Here is a 20,810-nt window from a genome sequence, read left to right as displayed (position 1 = left end):
CCCGCACCCGAGGGGCCCCACAGTGTGAGGGCATTGCCCCTTTAACAGCCGTTCCCGGGGCGCTCCCGGGCCCCAGTCGGGACGGCGCGCGCCCGCCCCCCGCGTGCGCGCGCCCGCCGCTACCCCCCCTCGCTCCCGCCCCAGCTCGCGCTGCCCGGGCGGGCGCCGGCCGCTGGCGCCGCTGCTGCTGCCGCCCCCGGGGCGCAAGTCTGCCGCCCGCCGCCCGGGACCCGGCGAGGGGCGGGGGCAGCCCCGAGCCCGCTCCCGATCGCCGGCCGCCGTCTCACGACCCCTCCCCCGGGAAGGTCGCCCCCGTGCCCTCCGCGGAGCTGCCCGGGGAGCCCCGCCGCGACGAGGTGAGCGCTGGGCGGGGGAGAGCGGGGGAGGGAGGGGACGCCCGCCGAGGAATGTGCCGGGCTGGGGGGCGGGGAGCCGGGGTCCCGGCCGGCCGCTGGAGCCGGGTCATGTGCTGTTTGTCCCGCGGAGGCGCAGAGAGGTGCCAGGCCCGGGGCGGCCGTCGGGCGGCCGGCCGGGAGGGAGCACCGCGTCCGCATGGCCGCCCGCGCAGGCCGAGACCGGGGTCGGCGCGGGGATCACCGGCGGGCTGGGGGCAGGTACCCCCGGCCGACCCTCGGCCGCGCCACCCTCTTCCCTGCCCCTTGAGCCGCGACGGCCTGACCACGCCGCGTCCCCGTCGTCGTCCCTGCCCTGGGCAGGGTCTCGGGGGTCAGGGCTGCGCTTCCCGGCCCGGCCTCTGGGATCTGAGCTCCTCCCTTCCTGTCCTGGGACACACCAGCCCTGTCCCCTTTCCCGTGCCCTGCCCGGGAAGGCTATGGAGGTGAGGCCCAGCGGTTGGGCGTTTAGTTCTTGGGGCCGCAGAAGGGGCCCCAGCATCCCCGTCTGTCTTGCTGGCCTCCACCCTCCTGCCCGTGGGCGTGGGCTGCTCAGCCTCTCCTCCAAGGGTGTGAGCACTGGAGCACCCACATTCCTGGGCTCCTGCCTGGCACCTTCCCCAGGGCAGTGGAAGCCATCGGGCTGGCCCCAGGTTGGGGCTGGGACCTGCCTGCCTCCTTTTGAGGACACCACAGTGCTTCCTTGTGCCCCAGTAAAGGCACAGGTGTTTTGCAGGGATCCCCCAACAGAGGAACCCTGGGGGTTGGTGAGGATGCAGGATGTCCCCACCCTCCCCTGCCCATTGTCCAGGATCCTGAGGAGGAAGTGCTCGGGGCTGGGTGAGGGGCTTGGGGCCCACAGCCAGGGTGGGCTGGGCTGTACCTGCAGCCCTTGAACTTTGCCCACTGGCAGTTCCTCCCGGTGTGGAGGCTGTGGGCTCCAGGTGGGAGCTGGTTTCTACTTCTTGGCTGGCACTGTGGGGGAATTTCAGGGCAGATTTTATGTCTGGAGTTTTCTTTTATGTCTCTCCTGGGTTCCCACTTTGTGGTGTCGCCCTAGAGCTGCTCTCCCTGTCTAAGATTTCTGTCTTTGCCATTTTCTGTGGCTCCTTTCTTTGGTCCTTTCCTCATTTCGTCGATAGCATGACTTGGATCTTGTTTCTTCTTGTCTTGTTTCTCTCCCTTTCTTGCTGTCTGTGACTTTCTGTCACTCTGCCCCCTCTGCCCCTCCTCCAGCCACTGCCAGTATTTCTGCCTCGGCTTCCTTCTCTCTGGACTGCCCTCTGTCCAGCCTCTCTCTCTCCCCTCTCTCTGGGTGTCCAGGGCACTTGTGAGTGACGAGGAATAAAAATATCGCCGTCCCTGCCCTTGGGTTCACATTGCCTTCAGCCACTCGGGAGGGACTGCCGTCCTCCCCTTTCCTAACCTTGCCCCCTGCCCCTGCCCCTGCCCCTGACCTTGCCCTCCAGCCCTGGAACTCCAACCCATCTCTGGAGCCACAGGTGCCTCCTAACCACTCTTCCCCCACAATCAGGGTTTCCCCCACAGCCCCAGCTGGTGTGGCCAGGCCCCAAAGGTAGGATGGGGCTTCCCCTACGAGGGCCGGTGGCAGCCAGAGCTGATACAGCCCCCCTGGTCTGGGGCGAGGACGCCAGGTAACTGGGGCATGATGGCCCAGGTCCCGGAGAGCTGGGGTATGGCTGGGGAGAGAGGCAGGAACACTGTTGGGAGTCCCTGAGGAGAGTGACGTTTGGGAGGAAGGCCAGAGGGCCAGGAGCTAGGTCCTGGTGGGGCCGGGGAGCCGGGGAAGGGGGTGGAGATGCCGGATCCTGGGAGAAGACAAGAGGCGATGTCTGGGTGCCCCCGGCAGGCTCTGACCACTTCTCCTGTCTCTGTCCTTCAGCTGAGGAGGGTGAGAGTCTTGGGAAGCATGGCTGGGGCCTCAGTAAAAGTGGCAGTGAGGGTTCGGCCCTTCAACGCCAGGGAGACCAGCCAGGATGCCAAGTGTGTGGTCAGCATGCAGGGCAGCACCACCTGTGAGTGAGTCCCCGGGGTCGGCTGGGCACGGGTGGGGCGGGCGGGCCCACCACGCTGGCCGGCTGGGCCGGACCGGGAGGAGGACTGCACTGGGTGTGGAGCAGGTGCCAGTGGAGAGGGCGGGGGCAGGGCCGGGGCAGGCTGGCCTTTCCACGCTGCCAGTCCCGGTTGGGGGGGGGTGTTGGCCTGGAGCCTTCCATTGCCCAATCCGGGAGGCAGCCGCGGTGAGGGGCGGGTCCTGGGAGCCAAAATTAGCCTTGGTGGCTAGAGTGGGGGGGGGGAGTATTAAAGGGGAGAGATGAACTAGCACAGAGGTGAGGGGCGGGATGCCTGGACTCCCACACCGGGTCGCAGGGGGAATGGGCAGAGAGGTCCGGAGTACCTGACCTTGGCCTTCCTGCTTTTCCTTCTGCCCTGTCAGCCATCACCAATCCCAAACAGAGTAAGGATGCCCCGAAAAGCTTCACCTTCGACTACTCATACTGGTCACATACCTCGGTGAGGTTGCTGGGGTGAGAGGAGAGCTCTGTGGCGAGGAATGGGGGGTTAGGTCCTGGGGAGGGGGCCTTACTGGGAGATAGGACCTCCGTGGGGTGCGTTGGCGGTGGGATGGGAGGACTGGAACCCTAGGGTGGCGGCGAGAAGGACCCTTAGGATGTGACTGGGACCAGGATGGGGCAGGAGGATTCCTCGGGGTGATCAGGTCTGGCAGGAGGCTGCACAGGCTCCCGTTGTGGGCGATTGGAACCATGCGTGGGGTTTGCTCGGGCACGTAGAACCTTTGGGTGGTCAGCGGCAATGGGGGCGAGACTCTCGGGAGCCAGACCCTGAGGACCGAGTCATATAGGGCTCCTGCTGAGTCTCTGCCCCCACCTCCCTAGGCCGAGGACCCCCAGTTTGCATCTCAGCAGCAGGTGTACCGAGACATTGGAGAAGAGATGTTGCTTCATGCCTTCGAAGGCTACAACGTGTGCATCTTTGCATATGGGCAGACTGGGGCCGGGAAGTCGTACACCATGATGGGGCGGCAGGAGCCGGGGCAGCAAGGGATTGTGCCCCAGGTACACACCTGCGGCCTGGCGGGGCGGCGGGGGTCGGACAGCTTCCCCTGCCCCCTCTGGACCATGGAGCCGAGACCTGGGCCTTGGAGGCTGTTCCGATAGGGGATGTGCTGGGGGCGAGGGGTGGGCGGCTATATGGACTTCCTGGCCCCATGGGGAGGGGTCTTTACCCCCATTGGAAGCAGCAAAGCTTCCTGAGAAGAGCCCAGGCCTTGTTGCCAGAGAATCCTGGGTTTGGAGCCCGGTTCTGCCCCTTGCAGCCGTTTTATCTCGCGTCAGACTTCTCTACAAGTACAGTCCCCCCGCAGACAGGTGTACGATGTAGAAAAGGCAGATGTGGATAACTGGGGGCTGACCGTCATGCCCCCCGCCCCTGCGGCACAGCAGCCTTGTGCGTCTGATGTTGGGGTGTGTTTCCTGCCTCACCGCGTAGTAGTTGGTGACTCTGGGCAGGCGTGAACTCCTCTGAGATGGCTTTCCCATCTGTATGGTGGGAACACCTGCCTCCTCAGGGCCGTGGTCGGGTTTGACAGCAGTTTCTCTGTGTCCCCTTCCAGCTCTGCGAGGACCTCTTCTCTCGCGTTAATAAGAACGAGAGCCCTCAACTCTCCTATTCTGTGGAGGTGAGCTGGGGTCTCGGAGGGGCCCCGGGCAGGGGAGGGACAGCAGGGACAAGGCTCCCCACAGTCTGAGGACTCAGACAGCCTTGGGGCTCCCCCGGCCCTTCCTGTCACTCACAGAGGCTTGAGCAGGTGATTTTGTCTCCCTTCTCTTGAGTGTGTTCACCCCTGCAATGACAGTGACCCCCCTGGCAATGACAGTGACCCCCCTCCGCAATGACAGTGACAACCCCCCCCAACCTCAGGCTGTTGGGTCGGCGAGCCTGTGTGTGCTGAGTGCTCAGTACCGCGCCCGGGCGTCTGGAGTGCTGGTGTCCGCTAGACACCAACAGCCGCGTCCTGTCCCGGGAGCCCGGCGCGGGTGTCCTTCCTGGTTCGCTTACCGGCCCTGCCACTCACTCGCCTCACTCTGCTCAGGTGAGCTACATGGAGATCTATTGTGAGCGGGTGCGAGACCTCCTGAACCCCAAGAGTCGGGGCTCTCTGCGGGTCCGGGAGCACCCCATCCTGGGCCCCTACGTGCAGGACCTTTCCAAGCTGGCCGTGACCTCCTACGCGGACATTGCTGACCTCATGGACTGTGGAAACAAGGCTCGGTGAGGCCAGTGGCTGGAGCATGGGGAGAGGGAGTCAGGCCAGGCAGGTGAGAGGCCGGGTGCAGTGACCACTCCCTTTCCCCCAGGACGGTGGCCGCCACCAACATGAACGAGACCAGCAGCCGCTCCCACGCTGTCTTCACTATCGTCTTCACGCAGCGCTGCCACGACCAGCTCACTGGGCTGGACTCAGAGAAGGTGGGGTTCCTCCAGCACGGGCTGCCTGCCCGTTCCCTTGCCGGGCATCCCCCTGATCTGCCCGCCCTGCCCACCGCCCATACCCTGTCATCTCCTGCCCTACCCTCCACCCCCAGGTCAGCAAGATCAGCTTGGTGGACCTCGCTGGCAGCGAGCGGGCCGATTCCTCCGGGGCCCGGGGCATGCGCCTGAAGGTGAGGGGGCTTAGGAGGGGGCTGATGTCGGTGCTGGGCGCTGCGGGTGGTGCTTCTGGCTGGGGGGAGGCAGAGCGGAACTGGGGAGGGGCCTCCGTTGCCCACATTCCTCATCCCTCTCTAGGAAGGTGCAAACATCAATAAGTCCTTGACGACCCTTGGGAAGGTGATCTCGGCCCTGGCGGATCTGGTGAGAAGGCGGCTGGGCAGGGAGCGGCTCTGGGACAGGCCGGGGGGGCAGGGGTTGCAGGTGGGCGGCTCATGCTGATGCACTTCCCTCCCCTCCCAAGCAATCAAAGAAGCGGAAGTCGGATTTTATCCCCTACAGGGACTCTGTGCTCACTTGGCTGCTCAAGGAGAATCTGGGTGAGGAGCCCCTCTTCTCGCTCTTTATGCCCCCGCCCCTATCCCAGCTTCGATATGTCTGACAGACCCTACGCCACCCCTAGAATCTCAAATCCCACAGTCGTCCCCTGCGGGGGACATCATTGACAGATGTCCCAATGCTGAGGAAAGCCACAGCCCTCTCTGACCCCTTGCCCACCGCTGGCTTCATCCTCCTCCCGCTGATGTGTCCCGAAGATGTCAGAGGTGTCCTTGATCTCACCCCTCCCCCCATCTGACTGCCTGCTTCCGTGGGAAAGTTCCATGACTCCTAGCTTCACCCCATCTCGGATGGTGACCCCGTCAGACCCCTGACCCCGAGACCCAGCCCGCCTGTCTTTAGGCCGGACCAGCCTGAGTTTTGCGTGTCCGTCTTGCAGGTGGGAACTCACGCACGGCCATGATCGCGGCGCTCAGTCCCGCAGACATCAACTATGAGGAGACACTCAGCACCCTCAGGTGGGGCTTGGGCGGGAGCGGGGCGGCCGGGACCTGGCCCGGAGCTCGGAGGCAGCAGCTCAGAGCCTGGGCCAGGAGATAGGCCAGGCTTCCGCCGGACCCAGTGTTTACCAGTTTGGGAGAGGGAGGAAGATGGGCCGCTGACCCAGGGGCGTCTGGGCCTCACCCAGCCCGCCCGCCTCTTTCCCCAGGTACGCCGACCGCACCAAGCAGATCCGCTGTAACGCGGTCATCAACGAGGACCCCAATGCACGGCTGATCCGAGAGCTACAGGAGGAGGTGGCCCGACTGCGAGAGCTGCTGCTGGCCCAGGGGCTGTCGGCCTCGGCTCTGGGAGGTAGGGGTCCGGGGAGGGCCGCTCAGGGACGCCCTCGCGGGGGGCTCAGACCGGAGAGGGTCCGCCGAGCACGGGACTCTTCGTACACCCAGCGGTGTGGGTGCAGATACGCAGAGGGGCTGTCGCAGGCCTTCGGCCATTCCAGAGCCGGGGGGCCGGACTCTCCGGGGGCCTCGAGGACTGCCGCAGTGACGAGTGGGGATAGATGGCAAGTCTCGCGTCCGTGGCTTAAGCAGTAAATCAGGTGAGGGAGGTTTCGGGGGCCCTGCCTGTACAGAGGGTCTCGTGGATCGTTAGAGGTTCCAACTGGCTGTAAGCGCGATGACAGTCCATGTCACTGACGCCGGGTGGTGCTCTGGTGAGAGGGTGCCTAACCCATGCTAGCCACGTCCCGCGTGGACTCTGCATCCAGTCCCGGGGGCCTTCCCACCGTGGACAGTCAACACCTGAGGGGCACGGTGGGGCAGGGGGCGGTCTGCTCTTGGGAGGAGCAGGGTAAGGTAGACGTGACGTTCCCCTCCTGCATTTGGAGGGGATGCTTGCAGAAGGGAGGGCAGTAGAGTCTTTCTTACCCAGAAGGCACCCGTGATGCGGGCAGATCGTGGCTCCCTGCAGCTGAGAACATTCTGATGGTGGGAGTCACCTCGCAGCCATGTTAAGTAATGAGCTCTTCGTGCCTGGAGGAGAAAAAGCAGACACCGGGTGCTCATGTGTCAAGGCCACAGTAGTGGAGGGCCCCGCTGGGCTAAGGTTGACCAGATGTCTTTCGGAGTCCGTAGGCATGGGGCCCCACACACAGCTTCTGTGCATCTCCGATGAGCTCCCTATCTTTTCTGCCTCCTCTGACTTCTTTCTCCCCTCAGGCCTGAAGGCGGATGAGGGGGGTTCCGGAGGTGCCCTGCCAGCTGTATCGTCCCCTCCTGCCCCAGCTTCTCCCTCACATCCCCCTGCACACAACGGCGAGCTGGAGCCATCGTTCTCCCCCAGTGCTGAGCCCCAGATTGGGCCCGAGGAGGCCATGGAGAGGCTGCAGGTAGGCGGGCGGAGCCGGGAGGTGGGGAGTTGGGGTCTGCTGGGGGTCTAGTTCCCCGAGGCTAGAGTCGAGGAGGAAGGAGGAATCCCGGTGGCAGGATGGCCCCTGTGGCGGGTCCCTGTCCCCAACTGCCTCAAGCCCCACACGTTGTGTGCCCCCAGGAGACGGAAAAGATCATCGCGGAGCTCAATGAGACGTGGGAGGAGAAGCTACGCAAGACTGAGGCCCTGAGGATGGAGAGGTGCGGGGGGCGGGCAACTGGGGCTATGGAGGGGGGCACCGGGGAGGGGAGGCTGGGCCCTGCGGGGAAGGAGTTCATGGGCCCCCGTAAGACCATTTGTCTCTCTGCCTCCAGAGAAGCATTACTGGCCGAGATGGGGGTGGCTGTCCGGGAGGACGGGGGAACTGTGGGCGTCTTCTCTCCAAAGAAGGTGAGTGAGGGTCTGCTGAGGCCCAGGAGACGCTGGAAGGGTTGGTACAGAGGCTCGGGGGGCACGGGGCGAGCCCTAGCGCTGATCTCAGTGTTTGTCCCACACCCGCTACCTCCTACGCATGGTCCGGCCTCCCTGCCAGCAGCCTGCTGCTGGTCTCGTCAGGCACCTGTGGCCGGAGCTCTAGGGATCGTGGATGGATGCTGGGATCCCTGCCCGTCCCTGCCTTATGGGAGGCAGGGGATCCAGAGCTGGTTAGAATTTGTGTTCACGGATCGATGTGAGCTCCCGTGGAATTCATCTCTGATTCATAAGAAACAGACTGTAGGGGTTACCCCAGGGGCAAGGGGAGGATGTGGGAGGCTGGGGTGTGGGCTGGGATGGCCGTGTGTGTGCTGCCGCTCTACTGTGTCACATTTTGTGCTCTGGGCGTATGTCATGTGCTCAGACATGCAGTCAGACGTGTGCTCGTGAGAGGGTGATGGGAAGACGATGCTGTAAGGGGACAGGCAGGGACGCAGGCGCTGAGCTCCAGGATGCGAGGGTCTGCGCCGCTGGAGACGTGTGGAAACTGGCATCCTGGGGACAGTTTGGTACGTGGGCCCTGCAGGCCGCACAGGACATGGGTGACAGGCAACTGCCGGGGTGAACATCACGGCCGTGTCAGCCGAGCAGGGCACCTCTGTCTCTGGCCTGCCGTGGGGTAGGTGCCCAGGGAAAGGAAGGAGGCAGGGTGGGCGCAGTCAGCCTCGCTGGAGGCAGGAGGGGCCCTTGGTCTTCACTGGCTAGCTTGGCACAGGGATGGTCTATAGACCCTTGGCGCAGCGGAGGGTGCCACGGAGCCCGGCGTGGAGGCCCGCTGGAGCAGAGCAGGGATTCCCAGTCCTTCCAGGGAGCCGGCCTCGCCCATCTGGTCCACAGCCCAAGGCTCTCGGGATCAGGCCATTACCCATTCCTGACGTGTTCATCCAGGGGTGGTCTGCGCGCAGACAGGCGTGAGCCACGCACACTTGTCCCCACGTCCACACATGCCGCCTCTCTCTGGACCGGCACTGGGTCCCCGCCCCACACTTCTCCAAGGACAGCATGTTGGCGTCCTGTCTGTACTTTCTCTCTGCATCTGAACACTCGAGTAGATGGGGGCCACGTTCACCCAGCCTCCTCCCCACAGGCGGTTGCGTTGTCTCACGGTCTTAAACCCTGAAAACCATGTGCCACTGCGTGGCCTCATGGGTAGGTTCATAATCGAGAGCAAAGTCTCCGAAGTGGGGGTTTGGGGTCAAGCAGTCGCCGTGTACATTTTGGTGTATTTTGTTAAAGTGCCCTCCAGAGATCACAACCGTATCCCTTTCCGATGCCTGGAGCACCACAGGGGAGCCCATGCTCCCTCACCGCGTTTGGGGTTCTGGGGTTTGCAGGCCGCGCTGGTGCAAGAGGTGCGTCAGGGCAGCTCACTGTCGCGCTGCTCAGGTGGCAAGGTGGCACGCGTTTGCCCGTGAAGCGGCGTGCATACAGCGGGAGGGGAGCTGCTAGGCTCTGCCTTGGGGGGGCCAGCTCCAGCCTGGAAGGCTCTGCTGGGGATCGGGTCTTGCGGGAAAAGCTAGTTTGTCTCCGAGAGAGCAGAAGGTCTTCCCGGGACTCCCAGCGCTGGCCCTGAGGATCTGATTTTCCAACCTGGCTCAGGGCCTCCTTCCCGGGGGCCGTGGGGGATGGACAGGGCCAGACTCTGGGTCCCCTGTCCCAGCCACGGCCCTGGCATCTCCCTGCTTATCTGCTTGACGTATTAGGCTCCCAGGTACGGTTTCATCTGAACAAAGGGTTCCAGGGCCGAGCAAAGATGGAAAAGCTCTGCCCTAAATCATGTCTCCTCTCCCAAGGGATAGATCACTTTCTGCTTCCAGGGCCCGTCCGTATCTGCTGTTCCAGAGCAGGCCAGAGGCTGCCGCAAGGGCCTGAGCGTCCTCGAGCCGGGGGGAGGGTGGTGGTAACGGCAGGGTGCCTGGTTAGAGCAGACGCATTGACACGCATCGTATCCACTGTGGACCACCGTGGACGACGCCAGGGGCTTGCTGTTTGCGGCGCTCCTAGAGAGCCGTGGGCCAGGAGCCTGGCTATTTCCCTGGCATCCCAGCACGCTGTGCTCTCCTGCCTTGGGGCTGTCATCCTGAGCCTGTCTTCCACTGTCCTCGTCCCCCTGGTCCTCAAGGACGAGCTGCCACACTGTCCTCTGATGCCCTGAACTCTGATCTTTACTGCTCTCTGCCATGAGCACTGCCTTAGTGCCCTGGGGACAGGGACGATGAGTGAGGGAGCTGAGGGAGGGCCTGAAAATGTCAGAAACTTCCACGGGGCGTCCATTTCTCATGTGTGTGGGTCCCTGGCACCTCCTGGGGTCAGGCAGGTAGAGAGGCCGCAGCAAGTCCTCACAGAGCACGGGCAGGGTGTCTTGTGTTGGCGGTGGAAGGCTCTGGAAGCTCCGTGGAGGAAGTGACGTGTCAGCTTGAGACAGACCTGGAGAGACAGGAAGTGATGATTCTGACAGGTGGGGTTGGGTGGGGCCGGGACAGAGGCTGCTCCCTGTCAGGGAACCCGGGAGCAATTCCAGGGGTGCTCAGGGATGCGGGAGCCTGCTTCTGGAGCGGATATGCCACAATCCACAAGGCAGGAACACAGAAGGCTAGGGACGCCCTGGGACGGGGCTGCAATGCATGGGCTGGGGCCCTGACCTGGGGGCTCTGGCCTGGAGGCCAGGGGTACTGCATCTAAAGCAGGCTCGAGTCAGGTGGCCAGGGGTGCCCCTGGAGCCGGCGGAGGGGTGGACAAGGGCCCCACTCGGTTGTGGAGTGTGCAGGCAAGGGGCTGGCCCCGGGCGGGGAGGGCTGAAGGAGGCTGTGGGCGGGAGGGGAGGGAGGGAGACTTCCTGGGGCTGGGTGGTCAGGGCCGTGGGGGTTGTGAGGGACGAGGCTGGTTGTCCGGGCTGCCCGGAGTGCATGCCTGGGGAGAATGGGGGTGTCGGCAGAGAGACCGTGGTTGGGAAAGGTGCTTCTGGAGAGGGGGCACGGGCTGGGTATTGGTGTGGAACAGCGTCCTGCTTGGGCAGCCGGGAGTGTGGGATGGGTCAGGCGGGGAGGCCCCGGGTGAGGCAGCCTGGGCTGGCAGTGGCTGGGGGAGCGGGGACTCTGCTGTGGGCTGCCGGCCTGTTGGTCTCACTCGTTCTTGCATCAAACTGATGCTTAGTGCTATTTGGTCATAAGAGTCGTCTGTGTTCATAAGAAACTTGACTGGGGAAGTGTGGTTCCCTCACCCAGAGCCCACTTGCACTCTTCATGAGGGGCAAGAGGCTGAAGGGGTCCAAGGTGGGGCGGGAGGGGATGGGAAGAGCAGAGGCAAGGGCTGGGGGGGTCTTGAGGTCTCTGATGGGGGCACAGGTGGGTCGGCCTGTGCAGAGGACTGGGGGCTGTTGGGGGGCCGGATGGGTGGGGCAGGTCTGTGGACCGTCTGTGTGTGTGTGTGTGTGTGTGGAGGGTGGTGTTTGGTGGGGGTCAGGGTGGGAGAGCCCCCGGGGTGGGGCACAGCAGGCAAGCAGGGCCTGATCCCTTTCCTCCACCCTCAGACCCCCCACCTGGTGAACCTGAATGAGGACCCTCTCATGTCTGAGTGTCTGCTCTACCACATCAAAGACGGCATCACCAGGTAGCGCGTCCCCTTGTCACGCCCACGTCAGTGACTCCCTTTTCCGGTGACCTTGCCGGAGTTACTCCAGAGCTCCAGGACGGCCGTCCACCAGGCTGAGCTCGCCTTCCAGGCTTTCTGAGAAGTTGTGAGCCCGGCTGCACAGTGGCCATCCCCTCCGTTGTCACTTTGGGATGGCCGAGCCACTCCCAGGGCCTGGCTTGGAGGGCGCGCTCCCTGATTTATGGGGTGGGAGAGCAGGCGGGAAACTCGGACCACCACATTCTTGGCCCTTAGCCTCCCTTGGTGCTATGAAGCTCCAGCTTCATAGTTGGGGAGCCAGTGCCGGCAGGGCAGGGGGCTTTGGTGGCAAAGGCCAACGATCCCCTGGGGCCCGGGGCCTCCGAGGTAGGTCATGTCCCGGAGCCAAAGGGGTGGGGGTAGCCCTTCTCCCACCAGAAGCATGACAGCTGTCCTGAGTGATGACCCTGGACAGGGAGTGAGCCCTCAGGATGGTCAGCCCTTGGGATGGGAGGGACTCCGTGCACTCCGGGCTCCCTCTCCCCTCATGTAAGATGGTGAGTCGGACACAGACTCCTGAGTCGGGCAGGTTGGGGATCAGACCCCAGCGTCACTGCTGCAGGGCTATGTGACCTTGGGCCTCTGCTTCCCGACCTGTGAAGCGGGAATGCCAGAGTGGCCGACGGAGTTGGGTGAACTCGCGTTCCAAAGGGGCATGGCGAACGTCTGGCCCGCGGTCAGAAAACGTCAGCCGTTGCTTCCCCAGGGTTGGCCAGGTGGACGTGGACATCAAGCTGACCGGACAGTTCATCCGGGAGCAGCACTGTGTGTTCCAGAGCAGCCCTCAGCCGGACGGAGAAGGTAATGTTGGTGCTGGGAGAGCGGCGCAGCTGCTGCACGTGGTCCTGTCCCACACTGGATACAGACTCCAGGGAGGGTCTGCAGCCTGGGAGTGCGGCCATGTGACAGGGGCCGTGTGCCTGTTCTCAGCAGGGCTTCGAGCTCAGGTGAAGCTCTGGTTGGGGGCACCAGCCCCAGGAAGGCGGTCTGTGCAGTGGCGGCGTCACCGAGGCCGACCCAGAGCTCTGTGCCATGTGTGGGGGTGAGCTTTGGTGAGGAGGACCTCCTGGCCTCTTCTAGTTTTTTTAGCCTCAAATAGTGCCCTGGTTACCTCCCAGGAAAAGTTGTATTTGTTTCAGTGGGAATCTGAGTTGATCTGTGCAAAAGCCACTTCTGTCCCGGCCACAGAGCCTCTGGCCCTAAGACGCAGAGATTTCTAGCCCTAACCTGGTCATAGCAGCGAAGGCGTTTAGGAATCACGAGACTTACGGGTGAAGGCAGTAACGATACTCATGCAGTTTGGAGTGATTTTTGGTTTTTCTGTTTAACGGTTTAGTTTTGAGAGAGCGCGCATCTGCACATGTGCACGAGTGGGGGGGGGGCAGAGGGCGAGGGCCTCAAGCAGGCTCCACACCGAGCGTGGGGGCCGACGTGTGGCTCGAGCCTGTGACCCTGAGATCCTGACCTGAGCAGAAATAGAGAGTCCTGCGCTCAGCCAGCTGCTTCTACCTAGCAGCCCAGGCTGTGTGCTGAGGTCACCGTATTGTCCTGGTTCAGTGACTGTTTTAAGAAATGGAATGATTTGGGTTTACTCTGGACCCCATGGACTCAAGCCCCGGGAAGTACGCAGGGCAGGGAGGCAGGACACCCAACAGGGGAGCACTCCCTTGACTGAGCCTTGGTGGGGGCCCCTGAGGCTGAAGGAAGGGACAGGGAGATGGGGCGCCTGTGGTCGGCACACTCGTGAGATCAGGAAGGGCTCCGTATAGGGCTGGTAGCTGAGGGGGACCCATGCCCATCAGGCCTCGGCAGGGCTCGGGGGCGGCACCTGAACGCAGTGGGCTGCAAGCTCACATCAGGATGGCCCTGAGGGCTTCTGCCGAGTTCCTGTTCTGGGGTCACCTCAAGCCACGTTCTAGGTGATAGCCCAGACCACACAGGGCACGCAGAGCGAGTGCAGAGTGTGTCTGGGGAGATGGGAGGCGGGCCTGGCCTGGTGGCTCAGCTGCGAGAACAGCTGCTGATTTTGGGACCCAGGGGGTTCAGGGGGGTAAAAAGGTTTGGTTGCATGCAGTGGACGAGAGACGGGAGCCAGGCAGAGCGGACTGGGCGGCCCAGTGAGACGGTGGCCAGGGAAGAATAGTGACCATCCAGCTCGTGCTGCTGCCCCTGGCTGGGGGAACTCAGGCTTGTGGGGGGTGGGGCACTTGCCAGAGTGCTACCAGAACCGGATCACATGCGCCATGGCCAGCTCGGGTGCACAGGCAGCTGTGGGCTCATGGATGCAGACGGGGCCTCCCTGGCCCAGCAGGAGCAAAGCTGTCTCCTGCTGCCTCCCTGTGCCGCCAGACTGTCTGCTGGTGGACTTGCTGTCTGTCTGACCAGCCGTGGGAACCCTGTGAGCGCTGGGTACCTCCAGGGTATTTCTAGGACCTAAACTAGCACTTGGCACATGGTGGGGGGCAAAGCGCTTGTAGAGTGAGTGAATGAATTGGGGGCGTGAGGGGACAGAACGGTACCCCCACGGCCCCTCCTGCCCTGTCCTCTGCCACCACCTTCCTCCTCAAGGTGACGAGGTGACAGATGTGGGTCTGGCTCCAAGCTTGTGCCCCGAGGTTGCCCCGTCCCGACAGGAGCCCTCCTCTGCCCGGAGCTGCCCGCTCTGCTTGGCTTCTTCTCCCCTGGCCTCGAGGCCCAGTTATCCCGCTTGCTCTACTGCCCGCGGTCCACCTAGGAACTCAGACTCACGTGGCGCTTGCTTTGCGCCTTTCAAGGACCCTGTAAGGAAGGACTTGCTCGTCCAGGCTGATAGACACCTCACAGGTCTGTCACCTTGCCTGCAGGCCTCTGCTCAGGCTGCGGAGGCTCTGAGGTAGGGTGCCGCGCCTGGAGGATGGCGAGCCGCCTGGTCTCCGCGTCCCAGCGAGTGGCAGCCTCCAGGGCGGGTGCAGCCCAAGGCACACCTCCATAGACATCTGAGCTGGCTTGGTTCTGTCTTGTCTGTGGACACAGTGCTCTGCTGGCTGCCGCTTGGGGAGGGCAGGCAGGGGGCTGTCCGGAAGGTGCGGCAGACAGCAGTGTGCTGGGGGCTACGGCAGGAGCCCATGCTGGGCCAGGGAGAGTGTTTGTGGGAAAGGAAGGAGTGTGCATTTTGGGGGACAGAAGTCACAGGCTTCCAGCTGCTGGACACCGGAGACCCAGCCCTCGGAGAGTGACTGCTTTGCGGAGCCCCTGCTGGGGAGGAAGGGTGGGGGGCACCAGGGATCCCCTGCACAGGCTTCTGAATTGTAGCTGGGGCTCTAACCCTCCTTCTGCTCTTCCTTTCCTGTGCTGCCTGCCACCAGAGGGGCCGTGGCACCCCTGCCAGGTACTGGGGGTGGGCCTGGGGGTGCATGCCTGTGTTTTGAGGGTCCTGCAAGATGGGCATCTGTAACCATCACCCCTCTTCTCCAGGGTCTAATGGCCCCCTTTCCTCTCTCCCTCTGGCAGTGGTGGTCACCCTGGAGCCTTGTGAAGGAGCCGAGACCTATGTCAATGGGAGACTGGTGACCGAGCCCCTGGTGTTGAAGTCAGGTAGAGGAAGGGGTGCCAGACCCAGAAACAAGCAGAAGACAGCAGGGGGATGGGAAGGAGGAAAGTGCCAAGAAGTAGCGGGGAGGGACCCCGCTCTCGTTATCTCTTGTGGCTCTGGAGAAGCAGGACGAGGGTCCCTTGATTCCCTTTGGCCATCAGGGACGAGAATCAGCAGGGGACTGACTGCCCTCCGGCTTGGGGTGGTGGGAGAGATGGCGTCAGGGATCCTGGGCTTGTGGGCAGGGCCCTGGGCCCTGTGGGCATCGGGATGGGTTTGCTGCTGTAGGGGAGCAACACCATCTTTCTGTGCTCCCCTGTGCAGGGAATAGGATTGTGATGGGCAAGAACCACGTTTTCCGCTTCAATCACCCGGAGCAGGCACGGTTGGAGCGGGAGCGAGGGGTGCCCCCGCCCCCCGGGCCGCCCTCCGAGCCCGTGGACTGGAACTTCGCCCAGAAAGAACTGTTGGAGCAGCAGGGCATTGACATCAAGCTGGAGATGGAGAAGAGGTACGGGGAGAGCGTGCACTCTGAGCTGTCTGTCCCCTGAGCCTGCGTCAACCGGCCTCCCCACTGTGGTGGCGCCAGAGCCCCAAGCAGTTCCTCCTCCTCCTCTGCCCAACTGCAGGCTGCAGGACCTGGAGAACCAGTACCGGAAGGAGAAGGAGGAGGCGGATCTTCTGCTGGAGCAGCAGCGACTGGTGAGGGCTGGGCAGGGCATGGGGGTGCGGGTGGGGGTGCATGCGCAGAGGAGGAGGGGCAGGGGGCACATGCGCAGCGGGACCGTAAGGGGGCGCAGGGGGTGCGTGTGCAGAGGGACAGGAGTGGGGGGCAAAAGGGGCGGGGCACACGCGCAGAGGGACGGGCTTGGGGGGCGGGGCATGGGAAGACACCGAGGGTGGGGGGCATGCAGTGGTGTGGTGCCGACAGTGGGGCACAGGGGGCGCACACAGAGCACGGGGCCTGTAGAGGCGGGAGATGGGCCAGTGGTGCTTCAGCCCGACTCTGCTTCTCATTCATGCTGAGCCGGAGTAGGGAGCGGGCATGGCGTGGAGGGGTGGCCGAGGTATTCAGGAGAAGACAGGACAGGACGGTGACTGGGTGCAGGGAGTCCCCCAACTGGAGTAGAGCTTCCTCGACTAGATCTGTCTGATCTTTACTGAATCCAAGTACCGCCTTTGCTGTCATTGACAAGATAGTGGTTTCAGCAGGCTCACCCTTGAATGTGTGATCTGGTCCTGAGCGCTGATTGCCGCCGGCCTCGCAGACTCGGTGTAATCCCCGCTCCCGCTTGCGGATGGCGCTGTGCCAGCTGCTGTCCATGCGTTTGGCATCCTTAAAGCCTCAGCGAGTGTCTTCGAGGGAGGCTTGTTCCTTCCCTCATGTAGCCGAGCAGGGAGGAAGCACGTGGTGCAGCAGAGCAGGGGCCAAGCGTGGTGCACCTGAGCATCAGCCAAGCAGGGGTGAACCGTAGGGTACAGCCGGGCAGGGGTGAAGCAGGGGAGGGGGTGAAGCAGGAGGTGCAGTGGAGCAGGGGAGAAGCGCGGTGCAGTGGAGCAGGGTGACATGGGGGCTAAAGCAGGCAGTGCAGCGGAACAGGGGTGAAGCGGGGGGTGAAGCAGGAGGTGCAGCGGAGCAGGGGAGAAGCGCGGTGCAGTGGAGCTGGGGTCAGGTGGGGGCTGAAGCAGGCGGTGCAGCGGTCAAGCAGTGAAGGGGAGGGCGCGAAGCTGAGCAGGGGTGAAGCATGCGGTGCGGTGGAGCAGGGGAGAAGCGTGGGGTGCAGTCGGCATGGCTCTGGCGCCCCGGGCCGCCCTCCCTGCCTGCCCTCACTGTCCCGTCCCTTCCGCGCAGTATGCGGACTCCGACAGTGGCGACGACTCAGACAAGCGATCGTGTGAGGAGAGCTGGCGGCTCATCTCCTCACTGCGGGAGCAGCTGCCCCCGACCACCGTGCAGACCATCGTCAAGCGCTGCGGCCTGCCCAGCAGCGGCAAGCGCCGGGCCCCACGCCGGGTCTATCAGATCCCGCAGCGCCGGCGGCTGCAGGGCAAGGACCCGCGCTGGGCCACCATGGCCGACCTGAAGATGCAGGCGGTGAAGGAGATCTGCTACGAGGTGGCCCTGGCCGACTTCCGCCATGGGCGCGCTGAGATCGAGGCCCTGGCCGCGCTCAAGATGCGGGAGCTGTGCCGCACCTACGGCAAGCCCGAGGGCCCCGGGGAGGCCTGGAGGGCCGTGGCCCGCGACGTCTGGGACACGGTGGGCGAGGAGGAGGCCGGTGGCGGTGGCGGCGAGGAGGGCGCGCGCGGGGCGGAGGTGGAGGACCTGCGCGCGCACATCGACAAGCTCACGGGCATCCTCCAGGAGGTGAAGCTGCAGAACAGCAGCAAGGACCGCGAGCTGCAGGCGCTGCGGGACCGCATGCTGCGCATGGAGCGCGTCATCCCGCTGACCCAGGTGCGAGGCCTGGCCGCGCGCGCCTCCCCTTCCTCCTTCCGCGCCTCCCCTGCTTCCCGGGAGGGCTTTGCATCTGGCCCCGGGGCGCGCATCTGCGGATCTCCGAGCTGCACCCACCCTCCGTGCCTTGGGGGACAACTCTGCATCTGTAACGGGTTTCCCGGGGGCTCGGAGGCACCCGAGCTTGAGAAGCCCGGTAGGAAGCGCACAGTCCTTAAGTTGCCACTGGGCGCGCGCATGCGCCCCAGGGACCCGCCCCTGTCCCGCGGGGCCTGGTGGCAGGTGGCAGGTGGCTGCGGGAGCTGTCTGGCTGGGCAGTTCTCCCGCACTCCTCCTCTAACCCTGGACAACAGCCCTCGAGGGGCGCCTGGTCACCCAGCCCTGGCGTGCGCAGTCACTGAACAAGTGTTCGGGGAGTGCGGGGCCGGCCGCGGGGGGTTGCTTGGTGCAGTGTTCCCGCGTGCCCTACGGGACGCATGACCAGCAGCCACTCGCCGGCCCCGGGTCACTGAGGCTTACTTGCTCCTGCCATTTCTTCCTTGCTGGACCCGGATCTCTCTGGGCACCTGCCCCCCGCAGGCCTTCGAAAGTCTAGAGTGCCTTCCCCCCACACCCCCCAGGTGTTTGCTGCCATGACAGCCTCCCACTGCCCCCCGGTGGCAGTCACCTTCACCCTGGCTCCTGTCCCCTTCCCTGCTCTGCCCTTCACCTGAATGTACACTTGTACTCTTTTTCTCTTTAAGATTATTTAAAGATGTTATTTATTTATTTGATAGAACGAGAGAGGGAACACAAGCAGGAGGAGTGGGAGAGGGAGAAGCAGGCTTCTCGCTAAAGAGGGAACTTGATGGGGGCTCGGTTTCAGGACCCCAGGATCATGACCAGAGCCGAAGGCAGACACTTAAGGACTGGGCCACCCAGGCGCCCCTGAGATTATTTATTTGAGAGAGAGCATGAGTGCCAAGAGGAGCAGAGGGAGAGGGAGAAGCAGAATCCCCTCTCTACACCCTCACTGATCAGGGAGCCTGATGCTGGCTCAATCCCAGGATCTTGAGATGATCTGAGCTGAACGCAGACGCTTAACTGAGCCACCCAGGTGCCCCCAAATGTACACGTTTCTACAAAGCACGTGGGGTCCTACGTTACAGATGCTCTTGGGAAACGTGAATAACATATGTTAAGAGCATGGGTATGCCCTTCTGTTGACCTTTTCTCGGAAGTGGGGAATATGATCGCACTATGGAGCTTTCTCATTCACTGGTCCATTGCGTCTCTCCCCTTCGGTGCTGCCCTCTCCATCCCTGGGGCATGGTACTTAGCGGGATTTTTGGGGTGCCTGCTCTGCAGGGGACCCCGAGCTACGTGCTTTATGGGGTTAGCAGTTAATCCTTCCACCAGCCCTGTGCAGCAGGTCCTGTGCCCTGGCACACGAGGATTGAGGAGGGGGGCACGGAAGGTTACTGGCCAGAGCGCAGACCACAGCGACAGGAAGTGGCTGCCAGGATCAGCTGAGACCACTGTCCCAGCGCCCTTGTCTCCAAGCCCCTCTGGGACCCCCTGCCCTTCGCGGCTCAGCGCTCAGCTCTCTTCACGGCCCTTCTCTGTTGCCCTCTCCCCACCGCAGGATAACGACGATGAGAACGAAGAGGCCCGGGAAGCTGCCTGGGCCGCGCACCCGAGGACAGAGGCAGCAGAGGAGGAAGCCCCCGGCGAGCGCGCGCCCCTGGCCCCAGCGCGGCCCCCGTCGCCACCCCTGTCCAGCTGGGAGAGGGTGTCACGGCTCATGGAGGAGGACCCAGCGTTCCGCCGGGGTCGCCTGCGCTGGCTCAAGCAGGAGCAGTTGCGGCTGCAGGGACTGCAGGGCGCGGGGGGCCGGGGCGGGGGGCTGCGCCGGCCCCCCGCCCGCTTTGTGCCCCCTCACGACTGCAAGCTGCGCTTCCCCTTCAAGAGCAACCCCCAGCACCGGGAGTCGTGGCCGGGGGCGGCGGCTGGGGAGGCCCCCGCGCCGCCCCAACCCCCTGAGGAGGTTGCACCCCCTCTGGCTGCCCCTGCGCGCCGGCCTCCGAGTCCCCGGAGGTCCCACCGGCCCCGCAGGAACTCCCTGGACGGAGGCGGCCGGTCCCGGGGAGGCGGGTCCGCGCAGCCCGAACCGCAGCACTTCCAGCCCAAAAAGCACAACTATTACCCCCAGCAGCCCCAACCGTACCCGGCGCAGCGGCCCTCGGGGCCCCGCTACCCTCCCTACACCACCCCCCCGCGCATGAGGCGCCAGCGCTCAGCCCCTGACCTCAAAGAGAGCAGTGCAGCCGTGTGAGCCCGGCCCGGCAGGGCTGAGGGAGTAGGGGGGAGCCGAGCGGGAGGAGGGGGGTGAGGAGCCGCGGCCGCCCCAGGAGCCCAGCGCAGGGAGGCGACAGGTGGGCGAGAAGGTCCGAGTAGGTGCTGGACGGTGTGGCAGAGGCTGGGCGGGAGGCTGGAGAGAGGAAGCTTGCACGGAGTTGCCAGGAGCAAACCAAAGTGAAGGAAGAGGATGGGCGCTGCCTGGGGCGCCCCTCGAGTGTGTGTGTGGGGGGGCGGTCCCACAAATGCTGCTAGGGGTGGGGTGGGGGCCTGGGTGCTGCGTAGCCAGGGTTTTGACTTTCTTTTCAAGTGGGGCAAAGGGAAGAGGACCTAGGGTGAGGCATGTCCTCTTCCGGGCCCTTGTCTGTCTGTCTGTCTTGTCTGTGGTGGGCTTCTGTTTCCAGGGAGGTGGGGCATGGATGGCAAGTCATTACCCTCCCCTTCCAGGCCTCCTGCTATATTTGGGGGACCTGTCTGGGTTCTGGTTTGGCTGGGGTCCTGGGAGGATGTGGGGCGTTCAATAAAGGTAGCAAACGCAGGGAGCTCGTTGCTGGTGGTGGTTTGGGTTGGGTTTTCATGGAGGTGTAGAGGGTCTAAGTGAAATGCACAGATCCTAAGCGTGCGGTCCAGTGAGTTTTTACAGAGGCGTGTACCCTCACCGTCACCACCCAGATCAAGATTCAGGACCGCTGTGTCTTGGTCTTGAATGTTGCCAGTTATTTCCCTTGGTTTCAGCTTACCCAATGCTCCACCTCTACCCCGAGCACCGCCCTCGGTCCTGGACAAAGGAGAGAGGGAAGGATGAGGGGAGGTGGTGGGAGATCCATGCATCCATGCCCCACCAGCTGTTCCAGCAGTGCGTGGAGGATCTGAGGGCCATGCGGGGTCCAAGTCCACACAGTCAGCTCACTGCTGGGACGGTCTCCCAGCAGCTCAGATTCTGCTGGCT

General features: G+C 63.9%; 1 protein-coding gene across 2 annotated transcripts; it reads left to right on the top strand.

The window, feature by feature from the left end:
• The first annotated feature begins 149 nt into the window (after positions 1–149).
• Positions 150–20,399, top strand: KIF1C (kinesin family member 1C). 2 transcript variants are annotated; one of them, XM_082707559.1, is made up of 23 exons: positions 150–356; positions 1,927–2,047; positions 2,296–2,428; positions 2,851–2,927; positions 3,311–3,490; positions 4,048–4,113; positions 4,528–4,706; positions 4,793–4,904; positions 5,021–5,098; positions 5,223–5,288; positions 5,389–5,464; positions 5,863–5,941; positions 6,133–6,278; positions 7,142–7,311; positions 7,473–7,552; positions 7,667–7,742; positions 11,356–11,435; positions 12,202–12,296; positions 14,985–15,068; positions 15,391–15,577; positions 15,696–15,768; positions 16,919–17,524; positions 19,149–20,399. In XM_082707559.1, exons 3-23 carry the CDS (start codon positions 2,323–2,325, stop codon positions 19,836–19,838), a joined length of 3,306 nt encoding a protein of 1,101 aa, XP_082563685.1. In that variant the 5' UTR covers positions 150–356; positions 1,927–2,047; positions 2,296–2,322; the 3' UTR covers positions 19,839–20,399. The 2 variants fall into 2 exon arrangements, with proteins under 2 accessions (XP_082563685.1, XP_082563686.1); XM_082707560.1 differs by lacking the exon at positions 1,927–2,047 and having other exon boundaries at positions 215–356.
• Positions 20,400–20,810: the final 411 nt, after the last annotated feature.

Source organism: Mustela nivalis (genome assembly GCF_964662115.1).
Source record: "Mustela nivalis genome assembly, chromosome: 17".
NCBI lineage: Eukaryota > Metazoa > Chordata > Mammalia > Carnivora > Mustelidae > Mustela > Mustela nivalis.
The sequence above is the reverse complement of the archived record's forward strand: the minus strand, read 5'-3'. Positions and strand labels throughout refer to the sequence as shown.

Bases quoted from the DNA above. Each gene is read 5' to 3' on its own strand.
- KIF1C (XM_082707559.1), top strand. From the start codon at position 2,323: ATGGCTGGGGCCTCAGTAAAAGTGGCAGTGAGGGTTCGGCCCTTCAAC. The intron at 5,465-5,862 runs GTGAGGAGCCCC...TCCGTCTTGCAG, and splicing joins GCTGCTCAAGGAGAATCTGG to GTGGGAACTCACGCACGGCC. The intron at 5,942-6,132 runs GTGGGGCTTGGG...CTCTTTCCCCAG, and splicing joins GAGACACTCAGCACCCTCAG to GTACGCCGACCGCACCAAGC.